Source organism: Chenopodium quinoa, unplaced genomic scaffold (genome assembly GCF_001683475.1).
Source record: "Chenopodium quinoa cultivar QQ74 unplaced genomic scaffold, ASM168347v1, whole genome shotgun sequence".
Classification (NCBI taxonomy): Eukaryota; Viridiplantae; Streptophyta; class Magnoliopsida; order Caryophyllales; family Amaranthaceae; genus Chenopodium; species Chenopodium quinoa.
This window is the reverse complement of record NW_018743389.1, coordinates 3,819,258-3,837,953: the sequence shown is the minus strand read 5'-3', so window position 1 is coordinate 3,837,953 and position 18,696 is coordinate 3,819,258. Positions and strand designations below refer to the sequence as shown.

The window sequence follows — 18,696 nt, the reverse complement described above, 5'->3', positions numbered from 1 at the left end:
CCTACTCATCTTTCCTACTATGTTAGGTAATTTCATGTTAGAGGATCAAATTGATGCAATGGCTAAAGGTATTGGAAAAGTTAATGCAGAAAATACTGAAGGAAAACAAGGACCTAGGAGGTACAATGTAGTAATAACCTAAAACCCCTATTCAATTCAAACCCTAAGCCCCAATAATGCAAAATCCCTAATATAATTCAAACCCCAACCCTAGAAATTCAAATCCCCTCATTCAATTGAAATCATAAACCATTATTAAATTAATCCCTGTTATGATAATTGATGAAATTAAAACCCTAAACCGTAAAAATTGTCCACGATTTATAGCAATAACTTCAAACGTTACCTGACTTGATGAGTACTTGTCTTCAATTGTCCGAATCATGGGCTATTGGATTTTTGGTTGTGTTTGGGAGGAAAAGATTAATTGTACAAATTTAAATAAGTGGGAAGGGAGTTAATTGGGTGGGAAAACGTTAGTGTGGGCCTTATTGGACGGAAACTGTTAGTGGGTTGTTCTAGACAAAGTTTTCGCATCTTAGGGATAGTTGTTTACAAATTTTTTTAAAAAAAAAACAACAGTAATTGTTCATCTTTGTGGTAGTTTCTGACAAAATTTTCTATCCTATACACCATACATTAATATATAACAAATCGAAATCAAAAACCTGGATCGCCAAACACTACTATATAAGTCATTGTTTTATACAGTAGTGGTTAATTCTAAATCCCCGGAATTTGGCCACCACCCAAAAATTTAAATAAAATAAAATAAAAAAAACCACGACTTTAATACTCTTCGTCCAATGGTGGTCGGTGGTCGGTGGCGGTTTGTTGCGAGGAGAGAATATTAGAATGAGTAGGGTGAAGCACGGAATACACACGAGAGTATGTTTGTCCGTTTAAGTTTAAAATGCGTGCGTAGCTGATAAAATGTAGGCGTTGTTTAATAATCCTGATTAATTTAATACTTTGTATCATAGTTTTGGAGCGTAACCAATGGTATAAATTGTGTAACTAATGCATCAATTGCCCCATTTAAGCCTGGTTAACTTCTTACTAAGCTTATTGCCTCTTGATTGCTATCCATTATGAACTTACCATTCTTTTATCATTCTTACTAGAAGCTAATTGATAGCCTTCCATGTTTTGATTTCCTTGATATATACAATATTCTTCTCCAAAGGGAGAGAGGAAAAGAGAACTCTACTAAACTACAAAATAAAAATAATAATAAAAAAAAAGTAAATAAATAAAACTCTTGATTTTTTTTAGTGTTCTCGACTCATCCAGTTGGACAATTTTGGCATTCAAACGATTTCATCCATACAAATTGGTACATTATATATCTAATTCATTCCAATTTTACTTATTTAAAGCTCTAACTAGTGTATATTTCAGACAATGTTCCGAATTGTTATTTTCCAGATTTTTTGTATATGAGAAAATGTTCAAATTATGATGTGATAAGTGATTGCATGCTATTTGATAACTATTTAAAAAAAAAAAAAAAAAAAAAAAAAAAAGTATAAAATACTTTATTGTTATTGCGGTAAATGTGGTAAAGGCATAATTAATTATGGAGTAGTAAATTTGTAAGAAAATATATAATAATAACCTTTTTTTTTTTTGTTTTTTAACCAATTAACAATGATGTAGGGTCCGCTTGGTTTGATGTAAAATATTTTTATGGAAAACGATTTTTCTATTTTTTTTTTTCATTTTCCTTTGTTTGGTTTGTGAAGGGGTGAAAAACAATTTTCCCAATGGTGGAAAATTAATATTATATCTTATACTTCCCCGCGTTCTAGTAATATTGCAACAACTGGACTTTTGCACTATTCATCATGCTTGTTTGACCACAATTATGATTTATACGTAATATAAAATATAGTCATGTGGGGTCTTGTTAGATTCGTCTCGTAAAATACTTTCACAATATCAACTTTTTATAATTTTTACTGTTATATAATTATAGATATATAACATATAAAACGTGTTTTGGGATGCGTAATTTCATCCTTGTTGCAATATTTGTGGAACAGAGGAAGTATAGTGGAAAACATTTTCCTTTATAAATTAAAAGGAAGCCACATTTTCCTTCCCTCTTCCATCCTCACATTTCTACCCCTATTTTTAATTTCTCTATAACTTTTCTTGATGAAAGCAAACAAAGTAAAACTAATTTGTAAATTTGGTTTTACTTGAAATTATGTTTTCCATAAAACCAAACGGGCCCTGAACTAATAAATGGTGATTGCTATGTATTCATTTTTCATTCTATAGATTACGTGTTAAAAACATTGTACTAACTATGCTGAATTTTTTAAATGAAAAGCTGACATGTACATTGTATAATTTGTATGAGAAGAGAGTGTCGTCACATGATATATAAACTTTCTTTAACATGTTTTTTAATATCCCTATCTCATAAAAAAAAAAAATATGAAATTACTCTTATGAATAGTGCGTTCTCAATTATATCCTTCAAAATGTACATTTACATGTTTACCGTCATTATAGTCATTAATATGTACAACTTGTTATTTTGCCTTCATTAAAGTTAATGGGCCCCTTTTTTTTTTTTTTTTTTGCCTTCATTAATGTTAGTTGCTCTTTAAAAAAAAAAAAAAAAAAAAAAAAAAAAAAAAAAAAAAAAAACTAATTAGAATAATGTACGGACAATTATACCCGTAAAATATTTGTTTATATATTTTTCCTCATTAATGTAACCAACAACTGAAAACCTCCCAAACAAGACTAATTATGGTGCGCGCATCGTGCGTGTTAGTCACCCTAGTATAAATAAAAGTACAGATGATTTACATTAATTGAACAAATCCATATCCCACGTGGTATCTAGGAAATCCCATGCACTTGCATCTTCAATACACCACGTCGTTGGATAATGTAAACTTAAATCTGGTAAACCATAGCTAATCTCGCAACAACCTGGATTGTATTTATCAGTTTGATCCACATCCCTTAATACCGTGTTCAACCAATCCGATACCCGGTTTTCGTAGGGCGAGCTTGCTATCATAAAATCGGATAATCGGTTTGCATAGGACGAGTTTGTGTTCATACAATCAGTTAGTCCCTTCAGTTTGTCATTACAATCAACATAATAATGACTAGTTACGGCTTCAATGTTTTCATCGGTAGATTTCGTGTTAGGATTGTTACTACTTATTTGTGGAGTGATCATATTGCCTTCTTGGATCAACACATCTAACTGGTTGGAATAATTGTTTGTTTCCTCACTTGAAGATGTTTCTATCGACGATGAAACGTTACATGTAGGGGATGAGATTGAGTGGTTCAAAATTGAAATTTGCATTTTCATTTTCTTCCTCAGATGAGTTCTCCAGTAATTCTTTACCTCGTTGTCAGTTCTTCCTGGTAATCTTCGAGCAATCTTAGCCCATCTATCACAAAACAATTTAAACCAATTTAATAAAATTCTACATGAAATTTCGTATAAGTAGGCATGGAGGTAAAACATAAAACATGTGACACTCTAAAAATTGTTGTCGAACACACTTTCATAGATACTTAAAACATAAAGCTTACTTGTTACCCCATCTCTCATGTAGCTGAAGTATTAGCAACTCCTCTTGTGGAGTTATAGAGCCATGCTTTAGACAAGGTCTAAGATAGTTCAACCATCTTAACCTACAGCTTTTCCCACTCCTACTTAACCCTGCAAAACATTGAAATATAAATCATCCATATCAACAACGCTTGTAGATTTTTTAAAAATAAATAAAATAAAGGAGATTTGGGTAGGCAACCCGATACAGAAGAAAGTTCAATATACTTTTCACCTTATTTCTGAGCTGAAATTATTTTTGCTGAACTGAAACTATTTTTGTTGATTCTGTTTTATATTTCTTTGTTGAAGTTATTATTTTTGCTGAACTGAAATTATTTTTATTAATATATATATATATATATATATATATATATATATATATATATATATATATGTTTTTTTTAAGTGTACAAGACCTAATTGGTGATAGTAAGAGTACTTCCTCTAACTTCTAAAGTGGTAATTTCACAACAAAGGAGTTTCAATAATACTACATGAACCAATATCATTTAGTAAAAAAAACCAATATTATTTACAGTGATGCCTTGATGAGTTGATGCATTAGGAAACACTAACCTGATATCTTAGCCACTGTATCCCATCGCCGTGCACCCAAAACCGTGACAAAAGTTTTGAGCCGTTCATCTTCCTCTTCGTACCAAGGACCCTTACGTAGATTTTCTTCCCCCATTGTTGGTTAATAAAACAAATATCTATAGTATGTAGTAGAAAACAATGACTATGAATCGTCGTAATAAATTGAACTCGCAGATGAAGATGCTTAGCTAGGAGCTAGTTTCGCTATTTATACATACGAGATAATGGCAAAGAATATCACAAAAGAGTTATTAAGACTCGGTAATCTTACCTGGCAACAATTATAGGTGGGTTAACACCCAAATTAATATGAATACATAAATAAAAAGGTACCCAATTGGCTCAAATTGAACTCATGGTGATAATCATACATTAATTATCTAGTATGTCATCTTTTGGACATGGACTAGTACATAAACATTATTAGATTAGCTTCCTTTTTGCATCATCCATTGTCGCTTTTGGCTATTGATTTTGTGTAATATAATGTTAATTAGCGAATTTTTCGTGTACTTAGGTACTTAATTAAGTGATGTAAGCTCCACAGCTCTTTAAAGATTGCGTATATTTGGTAGTCCACTTGATACTTTAAACCATATTGTTTAATACTAACATATGATATGAAAGTGTAAGAAATTATAAAATTGAGATAAGATAGCTTAGGATAATATTCAATGAATGACGAGCCACTGGCGATTTGAAGAGCTAATACCGAATCTACGAAATCTGATCTTATGTGCTTCCGTCATTTCTTTATTAAGAAATTATCTGAAATGGATAGATTTGATGAGCTAGCTAGGGCATTGCTTGTGAAATTGTGTTATTAAGAAATTGTGTTATTAGAGATTGGAATTCCAAGATCATTGCCTATCCAAAAATATTCAACAATGTTAGTAGTCATTGTGCTTCCCTAATATATTATCGCTTTAAATTTTTCATGTTGAATTATAATTGTTAATTCAGCCCATGATGTTAATTGGGACTAATTGAGATTAGGGGTGTACACCGGTCCAAAACCGGACCGGACCTGGACCGGACCTGTTTGGACCGGGGACCTGAATTGGGTAATTATGAGGACCGGGTTTGGACCTGAATGGACCTGTTTTGTGTCTTTTTCGTTTTTTTTTTTTTTTAATACAAAACCTGTTGGACCTGCATATGGACCTGCATATGGACCTGTTTTGTGATTTTTAGACCTGTTGCATAATTTAATAATTACATACAAACCAAAATTATCAATTACAAAACTACATAAAGTCTATAAAGTCCCGATTCTCAAACACCAAAAATACAAATGAGTCCACCGAAAATACAAATAAGTCCACGAAAACTCATAAAATTACATAAATTCTCTTAAGTCTCAACTCTCAAGTACTAGGAATACATAAATTCTCCAACGAGTTGTTTTCCCTTTGATCGCGTGATTCACACTAATGAGTCCACGAAAACAACTTCATCGTCTACATCGTTAGATTCACCACGTTGCACCTCTAAATAAAATACAATATAGAATATATTAATGATTGATAACAATGAAATAATAAATTTGGTGTAACAAAATTTCAAATACATAAAATTATTACAACCTTTCTCTATTTCCTCTAACTCTTTCAAATTTTCTTCCACATCAACAATTGGCACTTCCTTAGCTCTAAGCCAATCTTGTGTGCAAAGTAACGCTTGAACCATCTTCAATACAAAAATATTACACAAATATGTATAAACAAAGTCATATTAAGATATAAACAAACTTGATTTTATAAAATAAAAAGATAACGATGCATTACCTTAGGAGTTAAAGAACTCCGAAATGGATCTAGAGTACGACCTCCCGTACTAAAAGCAGATTCCGATGCAACGGTCGACAATGGGATGGCTAGTATGTCACGTGCCATGCGATTAAGAATCACATAACGCTGACCATTCTTACCCCACCATGTCAATGCATCTTGTTCTTCCTCCTCCGGCCCTAATTGATCATTTAAGTACCTATCCAACTCACTTATCGCATACCCACTTGTCCCCTTCAATCGTTTTGCTCTTTCTTTTAGTTTCCTCACATAATCGGAACCCACTCCTTTACTATTATCAATATCCATTGACATATTATCTCCACAATCTGGAATATTAGAAGTAGCATACATTTTTCTATATTCCTCAAATAAAGAGTAAGCGAACTCCTTCACATCATTAGCAAGTTTTGTACCCTTTTCCGGTCCATGCATATCCGTTAGTGTCAATTCAACAATGACCATCTTAGAGTGAGGGTCGAGAAGAAGAGCAACATAAATGAACTTATTCATCTTATCCACATCCCCCCAATACTTATCAAACTTTTTTTTCATTGCAATGGCCATGGCTTGAAAATTCAAGTCCTCACTTTGTTCCCAATTATTCAACATATCATACATAGAAGCAATTTCTCCTAAACCTTTATTAGCTGTCACATAATGGGAACCAGAAATTCGTTTAGTTAACAGATAAAACCCCCCTAGAAACAAAACCAACCTCTCCACTTTTTCCCAATCTTCGGGTTCGGGAGGCCTTTCATTGTCATTCAAATCCTCTCCATCAGGAAGAGATAACCCACTAAAAACACGTCGAAACTTCAAAGCCGTTTCCAACATTATGTATGTGGAGTTCCAACGAGTGGGGACATCAAAGGATAAAGAAGATTTTGAATCTATGTTCGCTTTTTGCACAAGATCTTTGAATCTAAGTATTCTTGCAGGGGAATTCTTAACATATTTCACAGCATTTCTAACTCTATCAATGCACACACCATGTTCTCTAATACCATCCCACACAATTAAATTAATGATATGAGCAATGCATCTAACATGAAGATTTTTTCCATCATTTATACATCCTGTTCTTCTAACCATTCTACTCAAGTGTGCACAAGCAACATCATTTGAAGAAGCATTATCAACAGTGACAGTAAAAAGTTTATCATCAATACCCCAATACTCTAAACATGCCTCAACTGCTTTTCCAATAGCCTCTCCTTTATGACTAGAAATTGGACAAAAATTTATGATCTTTTTATTCAATTTCCAGTCATTATCAATGAAATGAGCTGTAAGACACATATAATTAATTCTTTGTATTGAAGTCCAAGTATCAGTGGTCACAGAAATTCTTTGACATGTCTTAAACATTTCTCTCAATTTCTCTTTTTCACTATAATACAACTTTAAACAATCACGAGCAATGGTAACACGAGATGGAATGTGAAATTGTGGACATGCAACTTGCACAAAGTGCCTAAAACCGGGTTTTTCCACATGCTTAAATGGTAACTCATCAACAATAATCATGTGAATCAATGCCTCTCTAACATCATTCAAGTTAATAATCCTACTCCCACACTTTAATTCACTACTCTCATGTTCTTGATCAAAATACAATTTAGTTTGCTTTTCTTTGCCCTTTTCTTTTTCTATATTAATAGGATTACCGAGACATGATTCTGCATGGTTTTTAACATTTTTTGAACCATTAAGATTACCATCAGCAGCAAAAGTTTTAGGACAGAACTTACATTCAGCTCGTAGTTTTCCATTCTCGACGTACTCTAAGTAATATTTCTAATACTCAGCTTTCCTCTTACTTTTTCTGTTCCATATATATTCCCGCCCCGCTTTTAGCTTCTTATCAGGAGGCAAAGTAGATTGCAATTCTTCCATATCCTTTTCAGAAAGTGGCTGTGACGTTTGTTCAGAAAAAGAAGCAGACCGTTTGGATTGAGAGCTCTCCATCTACAATATAATTATATACAATATAAGTAATTTTAAAGTAACAATTATATACACATACCATTTTATAAAAAAATTTAAGAGCAACTTACATTGCAAGAATAAGAATCCGTGGTTCCTTGACTTCCTTCACTCCCTGCAAGAATAAAAACAAAAATAAGAATTTGATCAGCTAAATAGGAAGAATTTTCAAATTGGAGGATATTATTGTTTGGTTTCTGCAACCTTAAGTTGAATATAATTTTGTCTTTGTATCAAGTCTCTCTCTAACATACATCCTTTTCATTTCAGCTACCTTGTAGCTTCTTTGCTTTTATTCTCAAGCCAATCTCTATTTCAGTCTTTGCAAATTTCAACGACTGCATTTAAAACAAGAAAAAACATACTACTATATTCAAATTTAGATACATTATTCATGGAAAAAGATGTTGCAGTAGAAAATTAATGGAGGAATTATACATACAGTATGTTTGTTCAAGTCATAAATCCACACTATTCAAGACAAGGAATTATACATACGTGCTTTAGTCATATGTTAATTTGTGTAGCTTAACTTAATCCTACACGAATAAAATTTCACCTAAAACAGAACATCAGATTAATAGGGTTGATTATCGATATACTTGTCTAATTAATCACAATAAAAATTAAACTAGTACAGTACAGCAGTACTCACAACTCGTACATCTTTATGATAAAGTTTTTACTATGGTAGATAACTCAAACTGCAACTTTCACTCAAATAAAAGAGAGGTCTGCATTTGAAAAAGGAATATTACAATTTCGAGTCTTGTACATAATATTCATAAGCTATTACAGCATATCAGCAGTACGCTCAAGCAAACATCAGAAGGGAAATCTGGCTAATTTTGCAAATTTGTACTTAGCAACATGATATGGCCTATTATTTCAGGTAAACATAATTCTCTGCCATTTTATCACGAGTTGATTATCACTCAACAATGCATGTATGGTAAGCTGTAGAAACCTCCGGGATTTCTGTAACATGTTGCAGATATCTTGGAATTGGAGGATTAGCCACTTGTGTGACTCCTTCCAAAATTTGTACGACATTTACCATGGACAGCCTATCTTCCTCATTTTCTTGGATACACCAGCCTGCAACTCTGCAAGTCCTGATTAATTCTTCAACCACTCCAAAACCCCCTCCAATCCAAAACACCACCCAGCCACCCCGAAAACCCATCTCCACTCTCGGTGACCCTACCAGCCACCACGAAAACCCCATCTCCACTCCCGACAACCCCATCAACATTCACAATTTTCCATCCAGCCATCCCAAAAACCCCAGCTCACCACCCCAACCCACCCCACCCCACCCCACTGCCACCCCTTAACCCTTAACCCCCACACACCAGAACCGTACCACCGTAACCCCACCATAACCCCACCCCAACCCACCCTACCACACAAATTTTCGCACTAAATTAATCTTAATAATCATAATAAACACAAAATTTCGAACTAAATTTCGCACTTGAACCCTAAACCCTAAACTTCTTAATTCTTATGAACCCTAAACTCAAAAAAACCAAAAAAAAAAAACAGAAATTCGAAAGAGATGAACTAAAAATAAGAAATTCAACATGCAAACATCAAACAATCATTAAAAGCAATTGAAAATTTGAAACAAGAATAAACATATAAATTCTCACACTTAATTTATTATTTCGAATTAAAAATACCAAAATTATAAGCAAATACTTACCAGATATTATCGGTGTGCATCGCCTGAGAGAATGAGGGAGGTGTCGGCAGTGGGCGGTGGCCGGAGCGAGTTGGGACAGCCGGACAGCCGCGTTGAGAAGTTGAGATTGAGGGAGGCTGAGAGTTTGGGCTTAAGGAGTTAGGGTTAGAACTTAAACATTTGAAAGAGATTGAGGGAGGCTGAGACTCTGAGAGAATCAGATTTTTTTTTTTTTTTTTTTTTTTTAATTACGATTTCCCGGGTTTCAGGTCCGGACCTGAAAACCCCGGGTTTGGACCGGGTCCGGACCGGGACCGGGAACCTGGATTTTTAAGAACCGGGACCGGACCTGAATCAACAGGTCCGGGTCAGGTCCGGTCCGGTTCAGGTCGGTTCAGGTCCGGTTTCAGGTCCGGGCCAATTTTTGTACACCCCTAATTGAGATAAGAGGCTAGAGCAAATAGCTAACTCTCTGACTTTCAAACATGATTATGGGACGAATCTCACCAAAATAAAAGGGTTTTGTAGCAAGCAATGGTAGACGCCAAAACCCGTAATTGTTTTCTAGCAGCCGCCTATGCTGCGTACTTTGTAGTCACCCAACTCACTACCAACATAATGTAATGAGGAAAAAGAAAGGGGTAAATTTGACCAAATACCCCTTTATAGATTAAAAGGTCAGTGGGTCGTACTGTAGTAGCAACCATCGTAATCAAATATTGCTCATCCTATCGAGGGGGTTGTTTGGTATGTCAAAGTTTAGGACGAGAATCTATTAACTATTACTAAAACAGAGTAGGTTGACGTTATCAGTGTTCACATGTCACTCTTTTAATAAATATTTTGCCGTCTAAATGCAAGGATGATATCATTTTATTTTTTATTTTTTTTGAGCTACTATATTTAACATTTTTGAAATTTGAATATTAGAAGCTTCGAATTCTACAATACAACTACAACTTATAAATTTATCCTAAGAAATTGAAACAAATTTAAACAGTAACACACTAATAAATGACCTCTTGCATTGAAAATGTATTAGACGACGTTAAACATTACTATATCATAATTTTGATGAAAATCTAAATTTTTAAATAACAAAATTTGTATAAGGTGTATAATTCTTATTTATATTCATGTATAATAGCCAATTTTTTTATTTTTTTAAATGTACAAATTATAAAAATAGGTATTATGTCACTTATAATGCCAAGTAGGCAAGTAGAAGGAACTCACATTTTTGTTTCATGGGTTTGAGAATAGAGACCAGGAAAGAGGTTGGGAATATATGCCCTCGATTCCCAACAATATATTACCGGGGGGTAAGTATTATTAGAGGATGAGGATTGAGAGGTGGAAAATACCTAAAATGTCATTAATGAATGGGTAAGAGGAGAAATTTAGTACGGATAATTTTGTAAATTTTTAATATATTCTCCACATATTACCATTTACTACCAAATAATAAATCGGTCTAATTTTTATAGATTTCCAACTACAAATTCCAATTCCTAATCCCAATCTATATTTTTTAAAATCTCGTTCTCACATAGAGGTGTCAATTTGGATGATCGGATCATGTCTGATGAGGCCCGATCGGATCGAGTCATATTTTAAAGTTGAGTCATGCTAAAATATTGTGTCTACGCGAGTCCAAATCTGAATCGGATATTTTTCAGGTCGATTACGAATCGGATGTGGCTTTGACACCTCTATTCTCACATACCAAACGCCTAGATAAAAAGTAAAATAAAAAAAATAAATAAAAAAAAAACACTTTTCTTAACCCAAACTACTTTGCAATATAGTCAACGTAGCTGGCACTCACAATTTGCCAAAATAAGCCAGGAAAGCAGGTTACCCTTTTTCTTTGATCATTGCCCAAAATTAAGTTAAAAAAACAGAGTAACATTTTGGCCTAACGTGACCAAAGCTCATATATAAGCCAATCATATCATGATGTCAACAAACATTACGATTCAACCCAAAAAGGTAACCCAAATAGATTATCAATGCCCATATAGTTACTACAAGTCTATAACCCCTTAGGAGCAAAAGTAAGGGAGGTCATCCTTACAAGAAGAAAACTCACTCCCTCAAGTACTTTCAAATGTACAAGGTGGGCATCAGAGGCTCTGCCCTTAGAACCCAACCCATTTTGCAAGGACCTGTGTCAGAATCGAAGACAAGAACTGCAGTCACGCATACCATAATTAAGGCACCCTTACACCACCAAAACCATTTGATTACTCCGCGGCTTAATCTACCCATAAACCAAGAATGGGAACAGCCTACAAGAAGCTTACTTAACCAAACATTTAAATTCCAATCAAGACATTTTACATCAACAATACAGCAACTCATTGTCTTTAACAAAAACATTTGGTATATTTAAAAGGAGCTTACGATAGTTTGGGGGGGAAGTGATTGCTTAATGATAATATGGAGTAATTTAAAGATGCCTAGTGATTCAGGGCAGAACATATTTACCAACAAAATTTCACCATCGTAATTCAAATAATAGCATATTACATTTATGTAACATCACGCTGAGAAAATTCCTTGACAAATGACAGAGATAAACAGATAAACAAGTAACTCCATATTGAAACAATAGCCTCTTCAAGTATACCTGACAGGTTATATTATCTTCAGCTTTGTAACCCACAGCTCATCTACTTGAAAAAAAATATGCAGTACCAGCAACCAAGAGTCAGCCAATAAGATGAGGACCTCCGCAATAATTCTTATTTCTCAATGTTAAATAATCATTAACGATCAATGAATGACTTGTTCATCAGATCCACCGCAGAATCCATAAACTGCATACATAGTCATCAATAGAAGTTCAGGCAATAGCATGAAATAAAACATAAACTGCATACAGAAGCTGTTAGCTTGTTTCTAACTGCAACAATAACTGAAAAATCTAATAAGTGGCATTGTTACCTTGGGCTACTAGGAGGGGGGGGGGGTCATGAAGATATGACAAATGAAGCTGGCTAGCTAAAGAAGGTGATGAAAATCTCGAAGAAAAACATGAAGGTTACAAAGACTGAGCACATGATTCCTTCTCTGTTATATGATGTATAGTTTTCTTGTAGCATAAAGAAGTGAAACTTCTGCAGCATAGAGCATATATCATATGCGAATGGTTTGCTTTGCATCTATCAGCAATGAAACATGATCAATCTTCAATAAAAGTGAAAAATCAGGCCTTAGGAACACTCAATTCCAACTCCTGTGTTGAGATCTAAAACTTTGGGCCAAGGTCCTTCCAATTGGATCAACATTTTTTTTTTATTTTTTTTTTATTGTGGAAAGAAGCAACATCTTCAAATCAAATTATTCATGCCACTTTAAACTAAAGATCATATTCTTAAGAGGGTAGTCACCATACCAACACTACATATGCATGGGCACTCTTGAGTCTAACCCTTGGGGAACAGCAATACAAGCCTTATAAACTACAGTCAACCCTTCAACAACTACAAGTAGAACCACATAGGCATGCTGTACATAACCTCCCACTATTTTCTTCCGATCCATGGCATAAGAATAGAGGTGCAACAAACATAGTGTAAAATGAGGGCCAAATAAATCCACAAGCAAAGTCTTCCAGACTCACAGAATTTGAGATCATTTTTCCATGAGGATGCATTAAACTAACTAACATATTGGAAGTCACCACCAACTAACCAGGAAATCAGCTAATCCTCACTACTAACAACAAAACCTCTAACCAGATAGTTTCACCTTTGAAACAATTCTACAACAACTTTCCCTAGAGTACACTATCCCTGACTACAAGTCTCCACTTAGTACTTTCAACTCACAAAGATATAGAATAGGGAACTAGTTATCTGATCACACACAGCAACCTAGATGTTTTCCATGACAAATTATGCCTTTAATAAACTTAATAGTAGCAAAGGCATATATATAATAATTCAGTATTTTACCTTCCCAATATTCTTGAGTTCCCGCCCAACTGGCTCCATGAATTTCAAATCAACTTCTATAGGCCACACCTGAACACAGAGCAAATTGCAAATATAAGGGCGAGGATGATATGCAAAACTAGAAAAAGACCATTATAATCAACAGGTTAAGGTTAAGATATTAGAAATAAAAATTTTAAAAATCAAAAAAAAAAAAAAAAAAAAGAAAAAAAGGGAACACCTAGAAAATACAATCTGCACAAAGCAACTTCGCCCCATCTAGAAGCACACGATAGGGATGAAGTGCAACAGGTCGTTAGCAGCAAATTACTAAAGATATGAGAGATGGTGTTAAAAGACAAATCTCTCACCAATAAGCAAATCTTTTGAAAAGACCTCGTGAAAATTTCAGAAAACAATAAGTAGCAGAATTGCAGAAGAAGATGAAACGAACGAGGCTGAAGATAAAGTTAAGCAGCACATACATGCAATTAGACGTCAAAGGACTTGAAACGGAACACATTCCCCCCCCCCCCCCCCCACACACACACTCTCGCACTTACACTTGGAAATAATAATGAACTGCTATTGTGGAAAACTTGCAATCTGTGAACTGCCATCCATTGGAACCCATTCCATTAGAGTCAACATATGTCCTAACCTTGAACTTAACCCCATGCCACTCAGTTACGAGATTACAAGTGTACATCTCTAGTTTGAACCCTATGAACTCAAAGTAAGATTTATTGCTGTCCATCAAGAAAAGCTTTTAGCTTGAACAGAGGCTTTGGAACAACCTTATCAGACAAGAAGCTTATATCAAATCTCTAAGATTTGAAGATAAATGCTTCTCCTTTTTGACACTTCTGCTAAGCAAAGAATAACCTCTCAATCAATATATGCTGAAAAATGATGCTGGTAGAAGTTCACTGATAACAGAAGATAGGAAGACATAGTGACGTTTCACAAAGATCTTTGGAGTCTAAATTCAAAAAGAAGGCAAGTGCCACAGATCCTTGCTACCAAAGAATCAGTGCATAACTCATCAAACCAGTCAAAAACAGGGAGATCAAGAAGCCTTTTATCACACGTTCAACAAGTGCTGGCATAATGCAAAATCACTGAAACCATTAAGAATTTCTTAAGAAGGAAGCTCCGTAATCAAGTCGATAACAATTCAACTTGACTGATTTCAGATACTTAAGAACCTTGCTCATCTACAGGATTTCAGACCCCTCTCCTGCTACAAGTATCAATAACAAGCCATTACAAAATTATCGCTGAATGAATGAAAGCCAGCTTGTCAAAGCTAGTAGATGTCTCTTGGAAAATCTATAATTGGAAGAGCACCCTAATGTGTCCCTTAAAAGTGAATTTGAAAGCTTACAGTTCCATAAGCTAAGAATTTCTTTAAAAGGTACTACAAATACAAGGCCTTCACTTCCCCAACTGTTTTGTGACATGCTTTGTTTCAGCTCAGCCAAGTTCTCAATATTAGTCATAGGGAAAATGGAATTCTATATCCAAGGCGCAAAAGACTTGAGGTAGGGAGCCTCATAGTCTCCTTACTTCTTATCTCTTTGTATTGGTAATGGAGTTTGTCTCAAGAGAGTTCAAAGAATAATAAAAAAAACTAGGAGTTTACATTACATCAAGGATGTAAAGAACTCAAGCTGGCCCATCCAAGATTTGAGAATGAGTAGATAATTTATAGTAAAGATAAAAATTATATTCAGCTGCAAACTTAAGGAAGCTAGTTGACAAAATTTTATGTCATGCATAGTTTTTAGGAGTTTGATGTTTACTGGGGACATTAATATGAAGACATGACAGAAATCAGTTAGCTTCCTGGCTTCAATCAGGGGATATTTCCCATCTGGAAATCAAGAGTTCCCTTTACGCCCTTCTAACTAAAGGAGAGCAAACAGAGTAAGCTTAATTTCTAGCATTACAACCAGAACAGGCTTGGGATATACATTAGGTTTTATGTGGAACTCAACATTGCTGGTGCAGTATTCTTGCCATTGTTTAGAATATTTAAGCTTTAGCTAGTTATTCTTATAGAATGAACTTGAGACTAACAGAGAAAGATAAGTGGCCTGAAGCAATGTAATTATGCCAAGGAAGGAAGGAGGTCTAGGACTTAAGGAAGTGCTGGCTTGGAACAAGGCCTTCCAAAGCAAAAATTGTACGGGAAAAAGAAAATGGTTTGAGTCATTATGGAAAGCTTGGGCTAGAGAAGAAAGAATATACAACAGAGCTACATGGGTCCTCCCAAGACTAGAAGCATGCGAGAGATCCTATAAAAGAAACAGTCTACACAGGTACACACCTTTATTTCAGACCTTCAGAGCCAGAAACTGGAAATTTTATCTGTTGGCTCACCGTGTTATATATTTACTATGGAAAGAATGGTTGCCTTGATAAGTTGATAGAATATCAGACTTGCAAGCAATGTGGAATAGTTCAAGCACCGATTTTAAAATTGTTTTGAAACAAGCCTACAGAAGGTGCTATGAAATGGATGCAGACTTATTCCAAGCTTATTAGGAATCAATGGTTACAAGACAGTGAGGTAAAGCAAAAAATTAAACAACAATTTGGAATATGAGAGCAGCTAGATTGACACCGCATGTAACGACAGTTACATGTGTTACATGCAAGACTACAGAAAGATGATATTTTGAAGCAAAATAGGTAGCAGTAGACTTTTATAGAGATAATCATTGATTCATTAATACATTAAATCAACATTTCATGGACTTGCCTAGGGGTGTCGAGTATGGGTACGGATCCGAGCGTCCGGTATGGAAATTCCAAAAAATTAGGACACATGGACTCTTTCCAAGATTTGGACTTGGCTACAGGGGGTTGAATACTTAAATATGGTATTATGCCTTGGTGTTGATTGTTGACAGATAATAGGGAGTATTGATACATATATAAGAAACTTAATCTCTCTCAACTAATTTCGTGATTCCCCAAGTATAACAGGATCCATGGAAACTAATCTCCCTCAACTAATTTTGTGATTCCCTGAGCACATCTGGATCAATGGCTGTATGTTGTACAGCTTTGTTTTGTTTGATACAAGCTAACTTTTCTCAGAAATAAATAAATTGAACAACAGAAAATTAGTGGTGGACAGAAACTGCATCCAACCTTTCCTTAAAAACATAGCGTCAAAACATTTTCTAACTTCAGTTCACTGTTTCCTCAAAAAAAAAAAAAAAAAAAAAACTTCAGTTCACTGTAGCTATAAAGGAAAAAACACTAGCTTGTCAAATTCATTGTACAAACTACAAAGACACACATGGATAAAAAATTATGCAACTTTATGCATGTTTTACACTTCTCAATCTTTACATTCAATTTCCATATCTCAAAACCCAAACAAATTACATTCAACTTAAGAGGTGTTTTCTCCTCAAACTCGCAGAGACTGGGATCTCTAAAAGTGTACCTTTTTGTAATCCTCCTACTAATCACTTATCGGAGGCTGTAGAAAATACCAAGCAAATGTTATTCGGAGATCAAGCTACCTTATTACTACTCCAATTACATAAAACCTCAAGATATTTTGGTGATCCTTTTGACGTAGCTTTATGGGTATCATCACTTAACCATTCGAAGCATACACGAAGTCATCAATACACCAACCCATTGAGACACAAATAATGCCTAAAGTGAGACACATATAACACCTTAAAGATATCAATCATCGCCATATAAGAAGAAAGTACTATACAACAAACAAGGGAAAGAGATTTTCCCATAACTCCACACATTGTACATAAAACAAAAAGAATTCCATAACAAAGCTATATCAAATAGACAAAAGCCTAACTTATTTTCTAATATTGTGCACGAAAAACTCCCAATCTATTTCCTTATTAAACAGGAAGCGTACATAGATTAGTAATTTTGTAACAAAACCAATACATAAAGATATACACAGTCATAATTGTTGAACATAGAATTGCAAAATCTTGATATATTTTGTACATTTATCAAAGAAGTTAACAGTAAAACATCAATAATTGATTAAATAAGAAGTTAATTAATCAAAACAAAACAAAATTAAAAGTAAAAGTAAAAAAACAGAAAAAACACCTTTAAACCAAGCAATTTAACAGGTGTAGCCTGACCAGGAACAATGCAATCTGGTCCTGCAGACTCCAATACAGCATCTACAGCTAACCCATTTCCCACTGGATTTGAGTCCTGCAAAATCAAATTACATGAAAAAAAAAAGAATAGATAAATAACTAACAAAATTACAACCCAATAACCCAAATTTAATCCCAAATTCATTGATTAAAAATTATGAAAGAAAAAACACAGAAAAAATAAGGGGAAAAGGAAACAAAATAATACCCTCATAATGGAAACAGCGTAATTGGAAAAGGGATTTTGAGGAATGCGAAGAACAGGGGAATGGTGAATTTTGGGAATGGGTTTCCCTTGAGAAGCCCTCCAAGGAGCATCCTTTTGAAGCCCTACTCCACCTCCTTTCTTTGACATTTCAATTTTATTTATGGCAAATTTATCTTAATTTGAAGTTTTTTTTTTTCAAAATTATGAGAAAGAAAGAATAAAATTGGTGGAAGTTTAGAGGAAGAAGATGAAGTTATGAGATAAATTTTGTGAAGTGAGGATTTTGGGTAAGCTCGAATTTGGATTAAGGGTAAGCTCGAATTTGGATTAGGGGACTAACTCCTAGGGTGTTTGGTATGTGGGAATTGAGGGTGGGATTGAGAGTTTTAATCCCAATTCAAGAAAAAAGTTTGTTTGTTTGATGGGAATGGGAATAAAAATAGATTTGGGAATGGAAATGGAAACTTTTAGGGGAGAATTCCCACCATTTTATTACTTTGGGAAGGTAGGTAATAAATGGATAGGAATGGAAATAAGTTTAAAATGACATTTTTGCTATTAATGAAAACAATGAAAGGAAATATTAGTAAGGGTAAATTTATAAAATTGTTAAGTATTCCCTATATATTTCAACTCACTATCCAAACGAGGTATTTGTTGTGCGACAGCAGAAGCAAAGATCGAAAACAATAAAGAAAACAACAAAGAAATTCAATGCAA

At 34.3% G+C, this 18,696-nt stretch overlaps 2 protein-coding genes across 2 annotated transcripts; both read right to left on the bottom strand.

The window, feature by feature from the left end:
* Positions 1 to 2,634: 2,634 nt before the first annotated feature.
* Positions 2,635 to 4,318, bottom strand: LOC110738293 (transcription factor MYB59-like). Its single transcript, XM_021918659.1, has 3 exons — positions 4,172 to 4,318; positions 3,574 to 3,703; positions 2,635 to 3,428 (listed from the first exon to the last, which is right to left on the bottom strand). Exons 1-3 carry the CDS (start codon positions 4,284 to 4,286, stop codon positions 2,828 to 2,830), a joined length of 846 nt encoding a protein of 281 aa, XP_021774351.1. The 5' UTR covers positions 4,287 to 4,318; the 3' UTR covers positions 2,635 to 2,827.
* A 7,809-nt stretch (positions 4,319 to 12,127) lies between these two features.
* Positions 12,128 to 18,427, bottom strand: LOC110738447. Its single transcript, XM_021918856.1, has 4 exons — positions 17,977 to 18,427; positions 17,713 to 17,823; positions 13,621 to 13,689; positions 12,128 to 12,480 (listed from the first exon to the last, which is right to left on the bottom strand). Exons 1-4 carry the CDS (start codon positions 18,121 to 18,123, stop codon positions 12,430 to 12,432), a joined length of 378 nt encoding a protein of 125 aa, XP_021774548.1. The 5' UTR covers positions 18,124 to 18,427; the 3' UTR covers positions 12,128 to 12,429.
* Between the last annotated feature and the right edge of the window lie 269 nt (positions 18,428 to 18,696).

Bases quoted from the DNA above. Each gene is read 5' to 3' on its own strand.
- LOC110738293 (XM_021918659.1), bottom strand. From the start codon at position 4,286: ATGGGGGAAGAAAATCTACGTAAGGGTCCTTGGTACGAAGAGGAAGAT. The intron at 3,704-4,171 runs GTTAGTGTTTCC...AATGTTTTGCAG, and splicing joins TACAGTGGCTAAGATATCAG to GGTTAAGTAGGAGTGGGAAA. The intron at 3,429-3,573 runs GTAAGCTTTATG...GTTTTGTGATAG, and splicing joins CATGAGAGATGGGGTAACAA to ATGGGCTAAGATTGCTCGAA.
- LOC110738447 (XM_021918856.1), bottom strand. From the start codon at position 18,123: ATGTCAAAGAAAGGAGGTGGAGTAGGGCTTCAAAAGGATGCTCCTTGG. The intron at 17,824-17,976 runs GTATTATTTTGT...TTGATTTTGCAG, and splicing joins ACGCTGTTTCCATTATGAGG to GACTCAAATCCAGTGGGAAA. The intron at 12,481-13,620 runs GTAAAATACTGA...CTATGTATGCAG, and splicing joins AACTCAAGAATATTGGGAAG to TTTATGGATTCTGCGGTGGA.